At 39.8% G+C, this 24,077-nt stretch overlaps 1 protein-coding gene across 1 annotated transcript; it reads left to right on the top strand.

Annotated features, from left to right (window-relative positions):
- Positions 1–14,659: 14,659 nt before the first annotated feature.
- LOC131997138 (uncharacterized) lies at positions 14,660–18,868 on the top strand. The gene is made up of 3 exons (XM_059367537.1): positions 14,660–16,432; positions 16,661–18,748; positions 18,827–18,868. The coding sequence occupies exons 1-3, from the start codon at positions 14,660–14,662 to the stop codon at positions 18,866–18,868; spliced, it is 3,903 nt and encodes a 1,300-aa protein (XP_059223520.1).
- The last annotated feature ends 5,209 nt before the right edge of the window (positions 18,869–24,077 follow it).

Genomic DNA, 24,077 nt, shown 5'->3' with positions numbered 1-24,077 from the left:
TAGCTGTTTTCAATGACTTGGCGAACAAATCGAGTGACAAAACGAAAAAAATGTGTGCTCGTCGGCATGCCACTTGGGCTCGACTATAAAAGGAGGTTTCTTATCTTTCAGCTAAATTTTCAATCAAATCCGCTCCACTGAGCTTTCGCTTTCAAGATGTTGAAAAATGTCACCTCTGTAACGTAACATACTCTCCAACTGCTCTGATTCTGTGTACTTTCGTTGAGCCTTCCCCACTAACAGTTTAACACAAACTTGGATATTCGCACTCTACTAAATAAATTTTTATCTATGGCAAAGATAGCCACATAAACTACCTGAATTATCTATCTTAGGGTGGGAAATTTGCAAAAAATAGTACAGCAAATAACCGCAACGAAATTCCTAGACTTTATTTTTCTTTATTTTAAGGTCCGATAGGTTGCCATAACAAAGATAAATGCTGCATGGTCAATTTTTACCAATCTGCCCTCTCTCTATTCGTGGTGGCGTCTCCATTCAGTTGATTCATTTGCACACAGAATAGATGGCGCTTATTTAAATGTTAGTGCTGCCATCGATAAGGGAAAGGTTAGACGTTAATACCCAAAATGTTAACAAAATAACTTAAAAGTTATCCGTTCCATGTCGCCCTGGATGCTTGCGAATCGCATATAAGTGACTGAGAATTTTACATTTATCCCATCTAAAGGGTGATTTTTTTGAGGTTAGGATTTTCATGCATTAGTATTTGACAGATCACGTGGGATTTCAGACATGGTGTCAAAGAGAAAGATGCTCAGTATGCTTTGACATTTCATCATGAATAGACTTACTAACGAGCAACGCTTGCAAATCATTGAATTTTATTACCAAAATCAGTGTTCGGTTCGAAATGTGTTAAAATTTTGACAAATTTTGTTCAGCGATGAGGCTCATTTCTGGTTGAATGGCTAGGTAAATAAGCAAAATTGCCGCATTTGGAGTGAAGAGCAACCAGAAGCCGTTCAAGAACTGCCCATGCATCCCGAAAAATGCACTGTTTGGTGTGGTTTGTACGCTGGTGGAATCATTGGACCGTATTTTTTCAAAGATGCTGTTGGACGCAACGTTACGGTGAATGAACACATTTCGAACCGAACACTGATTTTGGTAATAAAATTCAATGATTTGCAAGCGTTGCTCGTTAGTAAGACTATTCATGATGAAATGTCAAAGCATACTGAGCATCTTTCTCTTTGACACCATGTCTGAAATCCCACGTGATCTGTCAAATACTAATGCATGAAAATCCTAACCTCAAAAAAATCACCCTTTATTAGAGCTTTTTTGAATATATGTTATGAATCTATAAATTTCCCTTGTCTATGCTGCTACTCGCTTGGAGCGGCTTAGCGCCGATAACATTGATCATCATGTGTTAGTTGTCTGTAACTGGCTACCTGTTGAATAGTCATAATTTAGTATTTTTTAAATCAAATCAAATTGCCATATTAAACGATTCTCAGTGGTAGAGAACTAATTTGCCGGTCTTTATATTAGGTGCGGTGGTGACAGTTCTTACTAATTAAACCATGTAAAACTTTTGAACATGGAAGTGTTGCCCAGTAGCACATTGTTTGGACTTGTCTAGGAAAAGAAGGCTCCTTGTCGATGAGCCGAATATGGCGGCCACATTGACTTAAGGTTTGCAACTGCTCCTATCACACTGAACGTCATAACTTTGGGGGTACGGCGACAATGTCCTGTTAGGTCATTATAATTGATCAACTGTTTTGAGGTGAGGTGGTCCGCTAGATATATGAACAGAATAAAGATATCATATTCGCAGTCCACAACCTTATACTTTGAATATAACCATATTGTCATAGTTGGTGCACACAGCCGTTTCATGGGGGACGCCTCACTCCATCTGCCACTTGAGCACAAATTTGAATGACGCACTCCACTTAAAAACATTTATTACTTGATCTCCCATTGTTTTAATGGGGAGGTAAAACACCACCTAGATTCTTGGACACAAATTTTAATGTCATATTCGTAATCAGCTACCAAAGGCTTACAATTTGAGGCTCATATAGCTAGGATCGAATTATATTCCCATTTGAGGTTGGGGAGACCCCCAATTACTAGGACCTCATTTTTATGTCATATTTGTAGTCTAGTCCCGAATACCTTTCATTTGAGTCCCATATTGATATTTACGTCCAATATGTTTGGACGTAATACGCATACGTACGCATAGTTCATTGCAATTTTTAATACCATATTCGTATTCTACTCCCCAATACCTTTCATTTGATACCAATATTGTTCCTATTGGTCCATTTTTGATTTTAGGTGGTGCTTTTGGGGTAACGGGGGAGGATCCGCCCCTTTCAATATCAAATAAACTAAAAAGCCCTTTCCTCCTTCCTGACCATTTCCAATTTTTAATATGAAATTCGTAGTCTACTCTTGAGGATCCGCCCCCTACCAATATCAATAAATTATATAGACTATTGCTCCTTCCGGACCATTCCCCACAATCGGTGAAAATTTGAAAGAAATCGGTTCAGCCGTTTTTGAGTCTATACGGAACAAATTTACAAACCCACAAACAAACAAACAAACATACAAACAAACAAATACAAATTAATTTTTATATATATAGATTGCTCCTTCCGGACCACTCCCTACAATCGGTGAAAATTTTAAAGAAATCGGTTCAGCCGTTTTTGAGTCTATACGGAACAACTTTACAAACCCACAAACTAACAAACCATACAAGCAAACAAACACAACCACCATACCATATGACTACCAATTAAATAGCCATCATTTAGCCTTTTTTTATACCCACCACCGAAGGATGGGGGTATATTCATTTTGTCATTCCGTTTGCAACACATCGAAATATCCATTTCCGACCCCATAAAGTATATATATTCTTGATCAGCGTAAAAATCTAAGACGATCTAGCCATGTCCGTCCGTCTGTCTGTTGAAATCAAGCTACAGTCTTAAAACATAGAGATTTTGAGCTGAAATTTTGCACAGATTCTTTATTTGTCCATAAGCAGGTTAAGTTTGAAGACTATATCTTCATATAGCCCCCATTTAGACCGATCCACCGATTTGGGGTCTTAGGCCCATAAAAACCACATTTATTATCCAATTTTGCTGAAATTTGGGACAGTGAGATGCATTAGGCCAATTTGGCTCATATCGGTCCAGATTTGGATATAGCTGCCATATAGACCGATCCTCCGATTTAGGGTCTTAGGCCCATAAAAGTCACATTTACTCTCCGATTTTGCTGAAATTTGGGACAGTGAGTTGTGTTAGGCTCTTCGACGCCCTTCGTCAATTTGGTTCATATCGATCCAGATTTGGATATAGCTGCCATATAGACCGATCCTCCGATTTAGGGTCTTAGGCCCATAAAAGCCACATTTATGGTCCGATTTCGCTGAAATTTGGGACAGTGAGTTGTGTTAGGCCCTTCGACATCCTTTGTCAATTTGGCTGAGATCGGTCCAGATTTGGATATGGCTGCCATTTAGACCGATCCTCTGATTTAGGGTCCTAGGTCCATAAAAGCCACATTTATTATCCGATTTTGCTGAAATTTGGGACAGTGAGTTACGTTGGGCCCTTCGACATCCTCCGTCAATTTGGCCCAGATCGGTCGAAATTTGGATATAGCTGCCATATAGACCGATCCTCCGATTTAAGGTCTTAGGCCCATAAAAGCCACATTTATTATCCGATTTTGCTGAAATTTGGGACAGTGAGTTGTGTTAAGCCCTTTGACATATTTCTTCAATTTGGTCCAGATCGGTTCAAATTTGGATATAGCTGCCATATAGACCGATTTCTTGATTTATGGTTTTGGGCCCATAAAATGCTCATTTATTGCCCGATGTCGCCGAAATTTGGAACAGTGAGTTAAGTGAATCCCCTTGACATTTTTCTGCAATATCGCACAGATCGGTCCAGATTTGGATATAGCTGCCTTATAGACCGATATCTAGGTTTTAGGTTTTGGGGCCATAAAAGACGCATTTATTGTCCGATGTCGCTGAAATTTGAGACAGTGAGTTTGGTTAGGCTCTTCGACGTCCTTCTTCAATTTTGCCCAGATCGGTCCAGATTTGAATATAGCTGCCATATAGACCGATCTCTGGATTTAAGGTTTAGGGCCCATAAAAGAGGCATTTATTGTCCGATTTCGCCGAAATTTGGGAAGTGCTTAGTGTTAGGCTCTTCGACATGTTTATGCAACTTGGCCCAAATCGGTCCAGATTTGGATATAGCTGCCATGTAGACCGATATCTCGATTTAAAGTCTTGGCCCCATAAAAGGCGCATTTATGATCCGCTTTCACTGAAATTTGACACAGTGACTTATGTTCGGCTTTTCGACATGCGTGTCGTATATAGTTCAGATCGGTATGAGGTATATGAGTATAAGGTATGCAATTTTTATCGAATTTTGATGAAAGGTGGTTTACATATATATCCGAGGTGGTGGGTATCCTGTTTACTTGTTTTTCTTTATTTTAAGGACCGATAGGTTGCCCTAACAAAGATAAATGCTGCATGATCAATTTTTACCAATCTGCCCTCTCTCTATTCGTGGTGGCGTCTCCATTCAGTTGATTCATTTGCACACAGAATAGATGGCGCTTATTTAAATATTAGTGCTGCCATCGACAAGGGAAAGGTTTAGACGTTAATACCCAAAATGTTAACAAAATAACTTAAAAGTTATCCGTTCCATGTCGCCCTGGATGCTTGCGAATCGCATATAAGTGACTGAGAATTTTACATTTATCCCATCTATTAGAGCTTTTTTGAACATATGTTATGAATCTATAAATTTCCCTTGTCTATGCTGCTACTCGCTTGGAGCGGCTTAGCGCCTATAACATTGATCATCATGTGTTAGTTGTTTGTAACTGGCTACCTGTTGAATAGTCATAATTTAGTCTTTTTTTAAATCAAATCCAATTGCAATATTAAACGATTCTCAGTGGTAGAGAACTAATTTGCCGGTCTTTATATTAGGTGCGGTGGTGACAGTTCTTACTAATTAAACCATGTAAAACTTTTGAACATGGAAGTGTTGCCCAGTAGCACATTGTTTGGACTTGTCTAGGAAAAGAAGGCTCCTTGACGATGAGCAAAAAATGGCGGCTACCTTGACTTAAGGTTTGCAACTGCTCCTTTCACTCTGAACGTCATAACTTTTGGGGTACGGCGGCGGTGCCCTGTTAGGTCATTATAATTGATCAACTGTTTTGAGGTGAGGTGGTCCGCTAGATATATGAACAGAATAAAGATATCATATTCGCAGTTCACAACCTTATACTTTGAATTTAACCCCATATTGTCATAATTGGTGTATACAGCCGGTTAATGAGGGGCGCATCACTCAAAAATATCTATCACTTGATCCACCATTGTTTTAATGGGGAGGTAAAACACCACCTAGATTCTTGGACACAAAGTTTAATGTCATATTCGTAATCTGCTACCAAATGCCTTTAATTTGAGGCTCATATAGCTAGGATCGAATTATATTCCCATTTGAGGGTGGGGCGACCCCCAATTACTTGGACCTCATATTCGTAGTCTAGTTCCGAATACCTTTCATTTGAGTCCCATATTGATATTTACGTCCAATAAGTTTGTTTGGGGGAGTTTTTGGGGTTGGACGACCCCTCGCATACTTCATCCCTATTTTTAATACCATATTTGTATTCTACTCCCCAATACTTTTCATTTGATACCCATATTGTCCCTATCGGTCCACTTTTGATTTTAGGTGGTGTTTTTGGGGTAAAGGGGGATCAAACAATATCAACAAACAAAAAAGCCTTTTCCTCATTCCTGACCATTTTCGTAATGGTCAGGGTCCGCCCCCTTACGAAATCAACAAATTACAAAGCCTATTTCTCTTTCCTGACCATATTCAATCTACTCCCAAATTCCTTTCATTCGAGTTCCATATTGTCATTATCGTCTAATAAACCTATTTTAGGGGTTTTGGGGTCGGGACAGCCCTTGGATCCAATTTTTAATGTGAAATTCGTAGTATACTCTTGAATACCTTTCATTTGAATCCCATATTGTCCCGATCGATTCACATATTTTGGGGTCGTACTTTTAGGGTAAGAGGGAGGGTCGCCCCCCTACATATATCAACAAATTATATAGCCTATTGCTCCTTCCGGATTATTCCCCACAATCTGTGAAAATTTGAAAGATATGGGTTCAGCCGTTTCTGAGTCTATACGGAACAAACAAATTTACCAACCCACAAACATACAAACATACAAACAAACAAACACAAATTCATTTATATATATATATAGATTCAAAATGAAATCGGAGATTATTTTGCCTTGCATAGTTCTGAGAACGAATGCAATATTATTTCATTGTTCGTCGGCTTTTTAATAAAGGTAATTTAACTAAATTTAGTCTGAATTCATGAGACGGTAGAGCCCGAGGATCCCAACCACGCTCCCTGGGGAAAAATAAAAGAAAATAGTTTTTGAACATACCCAATCGCATTTGAATGGAGGGAATAGGCTTAACATCACTTTATTAATATCGCGCCCACATTACTAACTTTAAGCACAGAAATAACAGACATATGTATGCTTCGTTGCATTTACCACTCTATTGGTAGGTTGATAATACATAAAGTATTTGCATAAATGCATTTGGAATCGAGCCCTCTCTCTCTCTCTCTCTCTCTCTCTCTGACCCTATCTACATAGATATACGTAAAGACCTTAAGCCTCTTAGTGCGGACCAACATGCACCGTTAGTCGAGCATACACATTTTTTATACCCACCACCGAAAGATGGGGGTATATTCATTTTGTCATTCCGTTTGCAACACATCGAAATATCCATTTCCGACCCCATAAAGTATATATATTCTTGATCAGCGTAAAAATCTAAGACGATCTAGACATGTCCGTCCGTCTGTCTGTTGAAATCATGCTGCAGTCTTTAAAATAAAGATATTGAGCTGAAACTTTGCACAGATTCTTTTTTGTCCATAAGCAGGTTAAGTTCGAAGATGGGCTATTTCGGACTATATCTTGATATAGCCCCCATATAGACCGATCGGCCGATTTAGGGTCTTAGGCCCACAAAAGCCACATTTATTATCCGATTTTGCTGAAATTTGAGACTGTGAGATGCATTAGGCCCATCGACATCATTTATCAATTTGGCTCAGATCGAATCAGATTTGGATATACCTGCCATATAAACCGATCCTCCGATTTAGGGTCTTAGGCCCATAAAAGCCACATTTATTATTCGATTTTGCTGATATTTGTGTTATGCCCTTCGCCAATTTGGCCTAGATCGATTCAGACTTAGATATAGCTGGCATATAGACCAATCCTCTGATTTAGTGTCTTTGGCCCATAAAAGCCACATTTATTATCCGATTTCGCTGAAATTTGGGACAGTGAGTTTTGTTAGGTCCTTCGACATCCTTCTTCAATTTGGCCCAGATCGGTCCATATTTGGATATAGCTGCCATATAGACCGAGTCTCCGATGTAGGGTCTTAGGCCCATAAAAGCCACATTTATTACCCGATTTTGCTGAAATTTGGGACAGTGAGTTGTGTTAGGTCATTCCACTTCCTTCGTCAATTTGGCCCAGATCGGTCCAGATTTGGATATATCTGCCATATAGACCAATGTCTCGTTTTTAGGTTTTGGATCCATAAAAGGCGCATTTATTGTCCAATATAGCTAAAATTTGAGACAGTTAGTTGTGTTAGGCTCTTCGACGATCTTCTTCAATTTGACTCAGATCTGTCCAGATTTGAATATGGATGCCGAATAGACCGATCTCTCGATTTAAGGTTTTGGGCCCATAAAAGGCGCATTTATTGTCCGATTTCGCCGAAATTTGGGACAGTGTGTTGAGGTAGGCCATTTGACATTTTTCTGCAACTTGGCCCAAATGGATCCAGATTTGGATATAGCTGCCATGTATACCAATATCTCGGTTTAAAGTCTTAGCCCCATAAAGGGAGCATTTATAATCCGATTTCACTGAAATTTGACACAGTGACTTATATAAGGCTTTTCGACATCCGAGTCGTATATGATTCAGATCGGTTTATTTTTAGATATATCTACCAAAAAGACCAATATTTTGTTATACGTAATTGAACAATGACTTGTACTTATTAGTATTTGGTCCAAATCGGAACATATTTCGATATAACTTCTATGGGACATAAGGTATGCTATTTTCTCCGGATTTTGATGAAAGGTGGTGGGTATCCAAAGTTCGGCCTGGCCGAACTTAACGCCTTTTTACTTGTTATTCAATTCAAAATGCAAACCATCAAGAGAAATGCCATGTGTTTACTTACACCTTCTTCAGTAGACCATTGCGACCTTCTTGTAAACATTGTTTTCCAATATTTACAGCCTAAAAGCTTTTAAGACCAAATAGCATTTGGTGACATTTCTATCATGTCCGTCGGTAAGCCCGTGTTGCTTTACTCGTACACACATAAATTTTGTTGATAATTTATCTGTTACTAAATGCAAAGCTGCAAAGTGATTTTGCAGTTCACTTGGTTTACACACAGTTCATGGTTTCGTTTAGGACCACACTGAATTGGTTTCGCTTTCAATTGGCATTGCCGGGTCGAAAATGTGGCAAATATCAAAACCACAGCAAAGTTCATTTTTTTAAGTATGCAATTTTTCTTACAACAACGGAAAGTGCGATGAACCGGGAATGGCGTCACAACCACTGTTGCTGTTTTTGGTAGGTTCCTACCAAAATTGGTAGTTTTTTATTCTCTTGGTAGGTTGGTAGGCTGACCTCATATTTTGGGAGGTTTCGCCAACATATAAATACCAAGTCAATTACTGAAAAGTTCGCCGGGGACAACTTAAAATTATTTAACTTCTTGTCGCCACTGTGTATTCGTTTATACTGCAGAATAAACCCATGGATGTCGAGAGGCCTTATACTGTTACAAGAGGTCTGTCTCACTGCTTCTAAATTTTAGAGAAAAAGTTCTGATCTCTGAAATGATAAAGTTTTAATATTGACTATAACTGGTGCGAGTGTCAAGGAATCACTTCCAAATTTCGTAAATTATGGGTACGAAATGCGGCTTTTGTGTGTTCAATGCCTTCAATCAGAAAATAGGGCTATATGGCACCAAAATACAAATCTTGTCGGATCTGGTCCATATTCCGTTGTTGAGGGGTCTATGCAACTCACTGTTACGGCGAAAATGGACAGTAAATGCGCATTTACAGTGGTAACAAGTAAAAAAGCGTTAAGTTCGGCGAGGCCGAACTTTGGATACCCACCACCTCGGGAATATACGTAAACCACCTTTCATCAAAATCCGGTTAAAATTGTATACCTTTTGTCCCATAGCAGTTATATCAAAATATGTTCCGATTTGGACCAAATACTTATAAGTACAAGTCATTGTTCAATTGTGTATAACAAAATATTGGTCTTTTGAGCTACATACGACACGGATTTCGAAAAGCCTAATATAAGTCACTGTGTCAAATTTCAGTGAAATCGGATTATAAATGAGCCTTTTATGGGGCCAAAACTTTAAATCGAGATATCGGTCTATATGGCAGTTATATCCAAATCTGAATCGATTTGGCCCAAGTTTCAGAAAAACGTCGAAGGGCCTAACTCAACTCACTGTCCCAAATTTCGGCGAAATAGGACAATAATTGCGCCTTTTATGGACCCAAAACCATATATTGAGAGATCGGTCTATATGGCAGCTATATTCAAATCTGGACTGATCTGGGCCATATTGCAGAAGGAAGTCGAAGGGCTTAACCTAACTCACTGTCCTGAATTACAGCGACATCGGACAATAAATGAGCATTTAATGGGCCCAAAACCTTAAATAGAGAGATCGGTCTATATGGCAGCTATATCCAAATCTTAACCGATCTATGCCATATTGCAGGATTATGTCGATGGGCTTAACTTAACTCACTGTTCCAAATTTCGGCGACATCGAACAATAAATGAGCATTTAATGGGCCCAAAACCTGAAATCGAGAGATCGGTCTATATGGCAGCTATATCCAAAATTGGTCCGGTCTGCACCAAATTGATGAGGGATATCAAAGGGCCTAACACAATTTACTGTCCCGAATTTCAGCAAAATCGGATAATAAATGCGTCTTTTATGGGTCTAAGACCCTAAATCGGAGGATCGGTCTATATGGCAGCTATATCCAAATCTGAACCGATCAGAGCCAAATTGACGAAGGGTGTCGAAGGGCCTAATACAACTCACTGTCCCAAATTTCAGCAAAATCGGATAATAAATGTGGCTTTTATGAGCCTAAGACTCTAAATCGGAGGATCGGTCTATATGGCAGCTATATCCAAATCTGAACCGATCGGAGCCAAATTGACGAATAATGTTGAAGGGCCTAACACAACTCACTGTCCCGAATTTCAGCAAAATCAGATAATAAATGTGGCTTTTATGGGCCTAAGACCCTAAATCGGAGGATCGGTCTATATGGCAGCTATATCCAAATCTGGATCGATATGAACCAAATTGACGAAGGGCGTCGAAGGGCCTAACACAACTCACTGTCCCAAAATTCAGCAAAATCGGAGAGTAAATGTGACTTTTATGGGCCTAAGACCCTAAATCTGGACCGATATGAGCCAAATTGGCCTAACACAACTCACTGTCCCAAATTTCAGCAAAATTGGATAATAAATGTGGCTTTTATGGGCCTAAGACCCTAAATCGGCGGATCGGTCTATATGGGGCTATATGAAGATATAGTCCGATATTGCCCATCTTCGAACTTAACCTGCTTATGGACAAAAAAAGAACCTGTGCAAAATTTCAGCTCAATATCTCTATTTTTAAAGACTGTAGCGTGATTTCAACAGACAGACGGACAGACGGACGGACATGTCTAGATCGTCTTAGATTTTTACGCTGATCAAGAATATGTATACTTTATAGGGTCGGAAATGGATATTTCGATGTGTTGCAAACGGAATGACAAAATGAATATACCCCCATCCTTCGGTGGTGGGTATAAAAAATGATAGTGAGAATAGTCACTAAGAATAATATTCGACAAAAATTTAAGAAAATATGTATACATCAATGAAAATCTGAACCTGATTTTTCGTAGAACTGTTGATTTGAGAATGGTGAACTAAAATTGTATATAAAATGTCATTTAATTCACGTACGCTTGATATAGTGAAATCTCCGGTAAATTCACTTAATAGTCAAAAATAGGGACAGTTATCAAAATGTTGTTAAGGCTAAAGGATACTACTTTATTTGTAACTGAAATTTTGAAAAGTGAAAAACACCAACAGGCGGTAATGATTTAAATGGGTTTTTGCAATATTCGTTTCGAAATTAAAAACTGGGTGTTCATGCCACACAACTCCCACCCCTGCATGCAATGCCACATCATTATCACGCTACGTATGCTTCACGTATACTAATTATCTTAACTCACTTAACTACATATGTCATTACATTAGTACTAAAAAAAATATTGGTAGACATTTTGATAGAACATGGTTCTACCTTTTTTTCCGTTTGAACAACTCAGACAATAAACTTGCAAACGTGGTCTTGAGCATCTTAACCTCTGTCGTTTTTTCTTCACCGTATTTTCCTATAGCTAAAATTGGGTAAGACTTTGTCTAAACACACGAGCCCTACCTACATCCGTGGCAACCATAGTAATCGAGCTCCATTTCCTTTTGTGTTACGGTGATTGGACTTCGGTGTACCGAACTCCAACTCACCATCGGTTTCTTTTAGGCATCCACCACCACCCGTCATCATCCTGGTATCCCAGCTTTTTCATGGTCCTTCGAGCCGGATAGTGGTTAACCTAAAGGACGCCTATTCTATATCCCGAGTTTGGATTGCTTTGGTTGGAGCACAAGAAAACTAAAAACAGGTAAGATTGGTGGCCTCAAGTCAAATGTCACACAATCTTTGTCTTACATTACTGCGGCCACAAAGTTTTCAAAGCTTCACATAACTCAGATAGCATTGGTATTTCGCACAATAACTATTACGCACAATTCCCTATTTTCGGAAACTCAGAACAATTAATGCCAATCGGATTTCAGATTGAATCATCACTATATTATTTCCCCGTTTTGGCAATAAATATATTTCTGAGTTTACCTTTACTTTGAGGATTGTTTTTTTTTTTTTTCTTTTCTCATTCATTCGGTATAGTTTCATTATTCCCTTCCCACCGGGAGATTATTTTCGAGAAAAGAAAAATAAAAATTATTAATTTCGAGTTTTTCAATTCTTCCAATTGTACCGTGATTTGCACTTGGATGTCTCAGAGGCTTAAAGAAAATCATATTATATCTTTTTTCTGGGAGGCTGTTTATTTCTACGGTTTATTTTGTTTGAGTGATTTGCATTTATTTCCTTATTTTCATGGCACTTATCACTTAACACTCCATTTGCATTCCGTGATCGATTGATTGATTCCCAATGTCCCTTTAAATTTTATATCGCACCACGTATATCGTATTCAGTAGCCACTCACCGGGCAATAGATCTTTCGCTCTCTTATATTGGAGATTAGGAACTGTACATCTGCTATCACGGTTTTTTGTGTTTTTGTGGTTTTGTCGCATTCTATATCCAAACAGACATATCACTCGATGATTTGTTTTGTCTCTCCGAATCAGGTGGAGAACCACAAAACAAAACCAGTTTTTGGTACCTCCATTCGTGACGCAAACACATCTGGGTAGTTTATATTGGAACATAGAATATAAAGAAATACGCCAGCCAGACTACTTGTCCATATCACTTAATAGAAAAACAAAAAAGATTTTAAAATCCATAAATGAAACAACCGAAACCACTTGTTTAAAGTTATTGAAAAAAGTGTGTGACGTGAAGTGCCCAGCCTGCCACAAGGCACTTTATCCATATAAAGCCAAGGTACAGTTCCAGTGTACAGTTCCGGCAAAAATTGCATGAAGTGAGTTATATGATAGACTCGAATTTCGTCAGATCAAAAGTCCAATTTCTACACCAAGAATATTTCTGTATGTTGAACTCAAAATATTTGTCAAACTCAACGCATAACCAGTGAGTGCGAAAAGGAGATAAGTTGTTTCGTTGTATAAAGGTGCCATCCTCGCCACAGCTTGCTTTTGGTGTTTAGTGCTTAAATGGTTTTTATTCTAATCGCTGCAATATATGAAAACATTAGACTTGAAGATTACTTTGTGCGTTTTATTTTCATTGAAGCGTCCAGCAAGTGACGAAAGATTTTTGAGAAATATTGTTTTGAAAAATCGAAAGGGATTTGATGGTTTGCTATTTGGAAACAATAGATATCAGACTCCAATATTCCATTCACAATTTTTATCTTGGTAGAGTTCACAGTGCAGATTTTTGTCGGCAAACCTGGTGAAATTTTATGTGGAAATAAGGCAAATTTCATTGCATTTTTTTAATCGTGTTTAATTTCATTTCTTATTTCGGTTGCATTCGGGTTTTCGATTATAGAAGAGGTTTGGTTCAAAAGGAGATATGGCCCTTTCAAATTTTATTAGAATGTCTGATGCCTTAATGGAGTTTAACGCTGAGCTCGAAAACGAACCTTTGCTTCAGTCCTCCATACATTCTCTTGAAGTACATAAAGATGAACTTAGGGAGATTTGGCAAAGAACCAAACCCACATACGAAGCCAGCTTAACGGAGTTGATCGGAGGAGATAATAAGGCTGATATAGAAACATTAAAGGCTAGGTACCATTCGACGTATAGGACGTATGTCGAATGTGTGTCCAAGATTGGTGAAATAGTAGAAAGGAAGAGGAAATCATCCATTCAGTCCAATATTTGTCCGCCAACTAGGAGTGATTCTCATCCGATTCCACAGATTACTTTACCGCCTTGTGACACAGAGGTATTTGCTGGAGATTACCTCTCCTGGCCGACTTTCCGGGACCTCTTTACCGCTTTGTATATTCAAAATACAAGGCTGACTCCAGTAGAGAGGCTATTTCATTTGAATTCGAAAACCCGGGGGGAGGCCAGGGATATTGTTCGGAAGGCTCCCCTGACGAATGAGGGCTTTCAAGTAGCGTGGGATGCACTGTCAGTTCGGTTCGAGAATAAAAGGCTGCTTTTGAATAGCCAATTGAGGTCCCTTTTCAATTTGCGCAAAATTTCCAATGAGTCTTGTGAATCCATTAAAGAGATTCAGACCACGATCAACGGAATAATATCTTCTTTGAGGCTATACCAGATCGAAATATCTAGCTGGGACCCAATATTCGTATATATTTGCTCTTCACGCTTACCGGAAACCACCTTATTATTGTGGGAACAGTCAGTGAAGAATAAAACAGACTCTCCTTCTTGGGTGGAGCTCGACTCTTTTTTGACATGTCGGTATCAGACTTTGGAGACCGTCAAGGACTTCCAGACTTCATCTTCCTTGAGACCTGATCCTGGGTCAAAAAGTGGAAACGTTCCAAATCCCAACGCAAAGAGTTCGACTCCTAAGAAATTTAATTCGTACCGAAATGGCGTGCTTATCCCCTCTTGTAAGTTGTGTCCGAATGAGAGTCACACAATCCGTTTGTGCTCGAAATTTACAAATATGTGCCATTCGGAAAAGCTTGCTACGATTAAGCAGTTGAAACTATGCATGAATTGCTTTTCCAAAGGACATATTTTGAAGGATTGCAAGAGCACTTTTAATTGCCAAAAATGCAATAAGAGGCACAATACTCTTTTACATCGGAATGGTAGCGAGGAGGAGATTGAACCTTCTGGAACCCAAGAACTACAGTCCACTTCAAATACCGAGTCTGAGACTCCAATTCAGTCCTGTTTTGCGACGAATTCTAAGTCCGTGCTTCTGGGAACGGCAATTGTTCATATAGTTTATAATGGTGAAATATCCAAGGCCAGAGCTTTACTTGATTCAGGATCGGAGGCGTCGTTCATATCCGAACGTATGTTCAATATGTTGAAGCTTCCATCCCGACGTACCGCTGCTCATGTTTCCGGCCTCAACGAGACCGTCTCCGCCAGGTCTCGAAAGGTGTGTTCGCTTAAACTCAGTTCCCCGGTTGATTGCAACTTTTCTTTAGATGTTTCCGCTTTCGTAATTCCAAAACTTACTTCGTGTTTGCCTACGTTTTCAGCTTCCAAAGAAATGTTTTCGAAATTACCAGAAATCCATCTGGCAGATCCCGATTTTTATCGATCGTCTTATGTTGACATTCTGATAGGGGCAGACGTCTTTCCGATTGTAATGCTTCAAGGGGTTATTAACCCTGTATGTGGTACTCTTATGGCCCAAGAAACGAGATTTGGTTGGATCTTAACGGGTCCAATCCAAACTGAGTCCATTTCTGTTTTTCAAACCACAGTCTTAATGGCGAACGAAGCTGCCTTGGATCAGCAAATTTTAAGGTTTTGGGAAATGGAGGACATTCCCAAGGGGACTTATATGTCCGAGTCTGATAGATATTGCGAGGTGAATTTCTGTAGGACAACAAGACGAGATAGCTCTGGTAGATTTGTTGTAACGCTCCCTTTTAAGCCAGAATATCCGACCGAAATTCGACTTGGCGAGTCTAGAAAGATAGCACTGGCACAATACATTCGCAATGAAAATAGACTATCAAGAGACCCTCAACTTAAAAGGCAGTATGATGACGTTTTGTTAGAGTATATCCAACTAGGGCACATGAAGGAAGTTTCATCCATTTCCGAATCTCCAGAAGTCCAAATCCATTATTTGCCCCATCATGCCGTTGTTCGTCCTGACAGCGTTACGACCAAGGTCCGTGTTGTTTTCAACGCGTCCAACCCCACTTCCAACGGGTTAAGTTTAAATGACATCCTCCATCCAGGACCACCCTTGCAACGTGACCTTTGCATTCTATTGCTGCAATGGCGGCTATACAAAATCGTTTTCAGCAGCGACATTGAAAAAATGTATCGCCAAATTTGTGTAGATCCAAAACACATACCATTCCAAAGAATTCTGTTCCGGAAATCCCCCCAGGAGGATGTACAAGAATTCGAACTGCAGACAGTAACGTTTGGTGTAATTTGTGCACCATTTTTGGCCCTCCGTACTATTCAACAGTTGGCTTCCGATGTTAAGGATTTATATCCTTTGCCTAGCGGGGTGTTGAATTCTAGCATGTATGTTGATGATGTCCTCGGTGGAAGTCATGACATAAACTCCGCTGTTGAATGCCAAAAACAGTTAATTGACGCATTGAACTCTGCTGGCTTCTCCTTAAGGAAATGGGTGTCAAACTCCAAGGATTTCCTTCAATTCATTCCAAAATCAAACCTTCTTAGCAATGAATTCCTCGAGTTTGAGGATTCGAGTAAGGCGAAAATGTTAGGAGTACGGTGGAATGCTAAACTAGACGAATTCTATTTTGTAGCAGGAAAGATTAAATCCGAGTTGAATCCTACTAAAAGAAGCATCCTTTCGAATATATCCAAGTTGTTCGACCCAGCAGGGTGGTTATGCCCTTTCATTGTTCTCGCGAAGCTTCTTATGCGGGATATATGGGCCTCCAAAATAGGGTGGGACGAGTTTTTACCTCCTAAACTACTTTGCACTTGGCAGACTTTTTACGAGAATTATCCAAAAATTGAGAACATCCAGATTCCACGTTGGGTGTGTTATACGCCAGAGAGCGATATACAACTTCATGGATTCTGCGATGCCTCAGAGAAGGCATACGCTGCATCGCTCTATCTTCGGGTTACAACTCCCAATGGCGACATAATCACACATCTTTTAATCTCCAAATCTCGGGTAGCCCCGTTAAAAACGATATCTATTCCGAGGCTCGAGCTCTGTGGGGCATTGCTACTGGCACAAGCCATCGAATCTGTTTCAGGCTCTATTCCCAGCTGCAAAGTGTTTTGCTGGACAGATTCGATGATCGTTTTGGCCTGGTTAAAGAAACCTCCATTTCTATGGAAAACGTTTGTCGCCAATCGCGTCTCGAAAATTGCTGCAGTCGTGCCTGCCGACAATTGGGCTCATGTCCAATCAGGCGATAACCCAGCTGATTTGGCTTCTCGTGGGGCTTTCCCTCAAGATTTATTTCAGAACGATCTGTGGTGGTATGGTCCATTTTGGCTAAGGCTACCTTCCAGCTTATGGCCAATTCAAATGTCAGGTGACGTCGATGGGACAAAGTTAGAAGCCAAAATCATTCATTCACATTTTGCTTATTTCCAAAAATATGAGGATCTATTGGATCGATTCTCATCACTCGGAAGAGCTCTTCGAGTGATGGCCTTTGTATATCGTTTTATTGCAAGGTGTAGAATATCCAGGAGTGGACAAACAATTCCCAACTCTGGACCTTTAACGAATGCTGAAATACAAAATGTTCAATCCCAATTTGTGATTTTAGCTCAGAAGGTTATTTATCCACGCGAGTATCGAGCTCTTTCCAATGGGGATAAAATTTCAGTATCTAGTCCACTTTGTAACTTGAACCCCTTTTTGGATGTTAATGGCCTCATGAGAATTTCTAGCCGTATTGTGAGCTCCGAGTGTCTATCGTACAGCGAACGTTTCCCCATAATAGTACCGTACAAATGCACATTCTCCGTGCTATTGGTGAAGTTCATTCATTCCGTTACACTTCACGGTGGAAACAGTTTGATGCTCCGTATGTTGCGCCTCCAATTTTGGATACCTAAAGCCAAAATCCTAATAAAAGCCTGCATACACAGATGTAAAATATGTGTAATTTCGAAACACAAACTTCAGACGCAGCTAATGGGAACACTTCCTCGGGAGCGTACTACGCTTAGTCGGCCCTTTACTAATACAGGAATCGACTTTGCGGGACCTTTCGACATCAAAAACTATGCGGCTAGGTCCTGCACCATTACTAAGGGCTACGTATGTCTATTTGTATGCTTTGCTACTCGAGCCATACATTTGGAATTGACAAGTTCGTTAACTACTCCAGAATTCCTAGCGGCCTTCCATCGGTTTGTCTCCCGTCGCGGCTGTCCATCCAAACTCTTTTCGGATAATGGGAAAACTTTTGTGGGAGCCTCCAAGGAAATTGCTAGAGACTTTTTCCAAAATTCTCGTGACATGACGTTGTCCCAGTTTTCTCACCAATGTTTGACATGGCATTTTATTCCACCAGGGGCCCCTCACATGGGCGGCCTATGGGAAGCTGGCGTAAAAAGTTTTAAGATCCATTTCCGAAAATTGGCTGGGGCTCACAAATTTACTTTCGAGGAATTTACAACTATACTTTCTCGGATAGAAGCTTGCCTTAATTCGAGGCCAATTTCCCCAATGTCCGAGAATCCAGACGATTTGATTGCCCTCACACCCGGCCATTTTCTTATCGGGGGTCCATTACTTTCTCCAGCCGAACCTAATGAGATAGAGACTAATCTTTCAATCCTCAACAGATGGCGACGAGTTGTAGCTCTTTCTCAGCAATTCAGTATTCGGTGGAAACACGAATACTTAAAAGAATTGCATAAACGTATAAAATGGAAAAGACCGCAGCCAAATATTGAGGTCGGCGCGATGGTCGTGGTAAGGGATGACTGCTTACCACCAAACGAGTGGAAATTAGGTAGAATTTCCAAAATTTATCACGGAAAAGACAATTTGGTTCGTGTTGTGGACATTGTCACGCAAAAGGGTACAATTACTAGACCTTTGGTAAAAGTAGTTGTACTTCCATCCTGTTAGCTACATCACATTTTAATTTTTTCCAAACTAATAATATTATTTTTCCAGTATGCCGTCCATAAAATCGCGTCTCAATCCCAATCCTTCTGATCAAGATGACTTTTCCTGTCGCCTGTGCTCCGGAAACCACGGTCTACGCAAATGCAAAGCATTCCGGAAGAAAGATGTAAAGGAACGTATGCAACTGGTTATCACCCATAGCTACTGTCCAAACTGTTTAGCACATAAACATTCCTCCAATGCGTGCTTCTCAACCAAAGGATGTTATCATTGTGGAGGCAATCACCACTCTTTGTTGCACATCGATCAATATCAATATCAATTTGTGCAGTATCCATAGCCTCACGCCAATCTCCACAGACTGCATTCAACACCACTATGAGGGTAAACAACCATATATCGATGGACACTCCTACCAGATCACTAAATGCCTCAATGGCAACAAACTTTAAAAACATCACCCTAGCTGACCCTCAATTTTATAAGTCGGGGCCGTTTTCCATAGCATTGGGAGCTGACTTGTATGCTCGACTCATTTTACCCGGATTGTTGCCCAGTGATGGAAATCTTCCAGTAGCTATGAATACTGTATTCGGATGGGTCTTGTCCGGCTCCTGCAACAACTAAATGAGAAAATCTCCAATAATTACTTCTAAATGAATTAAACCAAATGTATTAAGCTATGTTGTATATATTCTAGTTTTAAGTTAAAACTGAATTCCAGATTAACTTTTACTCCAAAAATTTTTTGAATTACTAATTGGAATTTTTACGAAATGGTTATCAAGAAATCATATGTATTTTTACAATTTTCAAATTTTTAAATTTTTGCAATACTGCAACGTGGGCCGGTGATGTTCATGCCACACAACTCCCACCCCTGCATGCAATGCCACATCATTATCACGCTACGTATGCTTCACGTATACTAATTATCTTAACTCACTTAACTACATATGTCATTACATTAGTACTAAAAAAAAATATTGGTAGACATTTTGATAGAACATGGTTCTACCTTTTTTTCCGTTTGAACAACTCAGACAATAAACTTGCAAACGTGGTCTTGAGCATCTTAACCTCTGTCGTTTTTTCTTCACCGTATTTTCCTATAGCTAAAATTGGGTAAGACTTTGTCTAAACACACGAGCCCTACCTACATCCGTGGCAACCATAGTAATCGAGCTCCATTTCCTTTTGTGTTACGGTGATTGGACTTCGGTGTACCGAACTCCAACTCACCATCGGTTTCTTTTAGGCATCCACCACCACCCGTCATCATCCTGGTATCCCAGCTTTTTCACTGGGGATGGGGGTATACTAATTTCGTCATTCTGTTTCTAACACCTCGAAATATGCGTCTGAGACCCCATAAAATATATACATTCTTGATCGTCATGTCATTTTAAGTCAATCGGGCCATGTCCGTCTGTCTGTCGAAAGCACGCTAACTTTCGAAGCAGTAAAGCTAGCCGCTTGAAATTTTCCACAATAACTTCTTATTAGCTTAGGTCGGTTGGGATTGTAAAGGGGCCAAATTGGTCCATGTTTTGATATAAAGGGTGATTTTTTTGAGGTTAGGATTTTCATGCATTAGTATTTGACAGATCACGTGGGATTTCAGACATGGTGTCAAAGAGAAAGATGCTCAGTATGCTTTGACATTTCATCATGAATAGACTTACAAACGAGCAACGCTTGCAAATCATTGAATTTTATTACCAAAATCAGTGTTCGGTTCGAAATGTGTTCATTCACCGTAACGTTGCGTCCAACAGCATCTTTGAAAAAATACGGTCCAATGATTCCACCAGCGTACAAACCACACCAAACAGTGCATTTTTCGGGATACATGGGCAGTTCTTGAACGGCTTCTGGTTGCTCTTCACTCCAAATGCGGCAATTTTGCTTATTTACGTAGCCATTCAACCAGAAATGAGCCTCATCGCTGAACAAAATTTGTCAAAATTTGAACCCATTTCGAACCGAACACTGATTTTGGTAATAAAATTCAATGATTTGCAAGCGTTGCTCGTTAGTAAGTCTATTCATGATGAAATGTCAAAGCATACTGAGCATTTTTCTCTTTGACACCATGTCTGAAATCCCACGCGATCTGTCAAATACTAATGCATGAAAATCCTAACCTCAAAAAAATCACCCTTTAGCTGCCATATAAACCGATCATGGGTTTGACTTCATAAGTCTCTAGAGGGCGCAATTCCTATCCGATTTGACTGAAATTTTGCAAGTGGTTTTATAATATCACTTCCAATAACTGCGCTAAGTATGATTCAAATCGGTCCATGTTTCGATATAGCTGCCATATAAACCGATCTTGGATCTTGACTTCTTTTTATACCCTCCACCATAGGATGGGGGGTTTACTAATTTCGTCATTCTGTTTGTAACGATCTAGCCATGTCAGTCCGTCTGTCCGTCCGTCCGTCTGTGTGTCGAAAGCACGCTAACTTCCGAAGGAGTAAAGCTAGCCGCTTGAAATTTTCCACAAATACTTCTTATTAGTTAGGTCGGTTGGTATTGTAAATGGGCCATATCGGTCCATGTTTTGATATAGCTGCCATATAAACCGATCTTGGGTCTTGACTTCTTGAGCCTCTAGAGTGCGCAATTCTTATCCGATTGTGATGAAATTTTGCACGTCGTGTTTTGTTATGATATCCAACAACTGTGCAAAGTATTGTTCACATCGGTCCATAACCTGATATAGCTGCCATATAAACCGATCTTGGGTCTTGACTTCTTGAGCTTCTAGTGTGCGCAATTCTTATCCGATTGGAATGAAATTTTGCACAACGTGTTTTATTATGATATCCAATAACTGTGCCAAGTATGGCACAGTCAAGATGCGTCTTGACATCTTGAGCCTATAGAGTGCGCAATTCTTATCCGATTGGAACGAAATTTTGCACATAGTGTTTTAGTGTCACTTCTAACAACTGTGCTAAGTATGGTTCAATTCGGTCCATTACCTGGTATAGCTGTCATATAAACCGATCCTGGGTCTTGACTTCTTGAGCCTCTAGAGTGCGCAATTCTTATCCGATTAGAATGAAATGTTGCACAACGTGTTTTGTTATTATATCCAACAACTGTGCGAAGTATGGTTCAAATCGGTTCATAACCTGATGTAGCTGCCATATAAACCGATCTTGGGTCTTGATCCGATTTGCCTGACATTTTGTACGACGGATCCTCTCATGACCATCAACATACGTGTTTATTATGGTCTGAATCGGTCTATAGCCCGATACAGCTCCCATATAAATCGATCTCTCTATTTTACTTTTTGAGCCCCCAAAGGGAGCAATTCTTATTCGAATTGGCTAACATTTTATACAGGTCTCCAACATATAATTTAATTGTGGTCTAAACTGGATCATATCTTGATATCGCTCTAATAGCAGAGCAAATCTTTTCTTATATCATTTTTTGCCTAAGAAGAGATGCCGGGAAAAGAACTCGACAAATGCGTTCCATGGTGGAGGGTATATAAGATTCGGCCCGGACGAACTTAACACGCTTTTATAATAAATACCCTCACAGACTAATCTTATATATAAAAATCAATTTGCGTTTGTTTGTTTGTATGTTTTTGTATTCCTTATAGACTCAGAAACGGCTGAACCGATTTTCTTGAAATTTTCACAGATGGTGCATAATGACCCCGTGGTGAAAATAGGGTACCACATTTTTTTATATCTGAAGGCGGGGCGGACCCTCCCCCTTACCCTAATTTTCAGAAACACCAGATCTCGGAGATGGGTGGTGCGATTTAAGCGAAATTTTGTGTGCTCTCATATAGTGCCCTAAAAATAACAAGTAAAAGCGTGCTAAGTTCGGCCGGGCCGAATCTTACGTACCCTCCACCATGGATCGCATTTGTCGAGTTCTTTTCCCGGTATCTCTTCTTAGGCAAAAAAGGATATAAGAAAAGATTTGCTCTGCTTTTAGAGCGATATCCAGATATGGTCCGGTTTGGACCACAATTAAATTACATGTTGGAGAACTGTGTTAAATGTCAGCCAATTCGAATAAGAATTGCAGCCTATTGGGGGCCCATGAAGTAAAATAGAGAGATCGATTTATATGGTAGCTGTATCGGGCTGTAGACCGAATCAGATCATAATAAACACGTATGTTGATGGTCATGAGAGGATCCATACTACAAAATTTCAGGCAAATCGGATAATAATTGGGACCTCTAGAGGCTTAGGAATTCAAGATCCCAGATCGGTTTATATGGCAGCTATATCAGGTTATGAACCGATTTGAACCTTATTATACACAATTGTTGAAAGTAAGAATAAAATACTTCATGAAAAATTTCAGTCAAATCGGATAAGAATTGCGCCCTCTAGAGGCTCAAGAAATCAAGACCCAAGATCGGTTTATATGACAGCTATATCAGGTTGTGGACCGATTTGAACCATACTTGGCACAGTTGTTGGGTATCATAACAAAACACGTAGTGCGAAATTCCATTCCATTCGGATAAGAATTGCGCACTCTAGAGGCTCAAGAAATCAAGACCCAAGATCGGTTTATATGGCAGCTATATCAGGTTATAGACCGATTTAAACTATACTTGGCGCAGTTGTTGGATATCATAACAAAACACGTCGTGCAAAATTTCATTCCAATCGGATAAGAATTGCGCACTCTAGAGGCTCAAGAAATCAAGACCCAAGATCGGTTTATATGGCAGCTATATCAAAACATGGACCGATATGGCCCATTTACAATACCAACCAACCTACACTAATAAGATGATTTGTGCAAAATTTCAAGCGACTAGCTTTACTCCTTCGGAAGTTAGCGTGCTTTCGACAGACAGACGGACGGACATGGCTAGATCGACATAAAATGTCGCGACGATCAAGAATATATGTACTTTATGGAGTCTCAGACGAATATTTCGAGTAGTTACAAACAGAATGACGAAATTAGTATACCCCCATCCTATGGTGGAGGGTATAAAAAAAATTGGTATCCAAATTTCGTATCGGGTACCTAAGGGGGCCGCCCCACGCTAAAACCTACCAAACATATACTTAGACCAATCACGACAATATGGGACTTAAATCAAAGGTATTTAGGATAAGAAAACGTATTTGATATCCAATTGTCGGACCAAGTGCTAGGGGGACCACCCCAAGCCCCAAAACACCCCTAAATCGGACATATTTACCGATCATGGCAATATGGGGCTCAAATGAAAGGTATTTGCGAGTAGAATACGAATCTAATATCCAAATGTGGGACCATGTTTCTAAGG

This window comes from Stomoxys calcitrans, chromosome 1, assembly GCF_963082655.1.
Source record: "Stomoxys calcitrans chromosome 1, idStoCalc2.1, whole genome shotgun sequence".
Taxonomy (NCBI): domain Eukaryota; kingdom Metazoa; phylum Arthropoda; class Insecta; order Diptera; family Muscidae; genus Stomoxys; species Stomoxys calcitrans.
The sequence above is the reverse complement of the archived record's forward strand: the minus strand, read 5'-3'. Positions and strand labels throughout refer to the sequence as shown.

Bases quoted from the DNA above. Each gene is read 5' to 3' on its own strand.
- LOC131997138 (XM_059367537.1), top strand. From the start codon at position 14,660: ATGTGCCATTCGGAAAAGCTTGCTACGATTAAGCAGTTGAAACTATGC. The intron at 16,433-16,660 runs GTACGGTGGAAT...TGCACTTGGCAG, and splicing joins GTAAGGCGAAAATGTTAGGA to ACTTTTTACGAGAATTATCC. The intron at 18,749-18,826 runs GTAAAAGTAGTT...TTATTTTTCCAG, and splicing joins GTACAATTACTAGACCTTTG to TATGCCGTCCATAAAATCGC.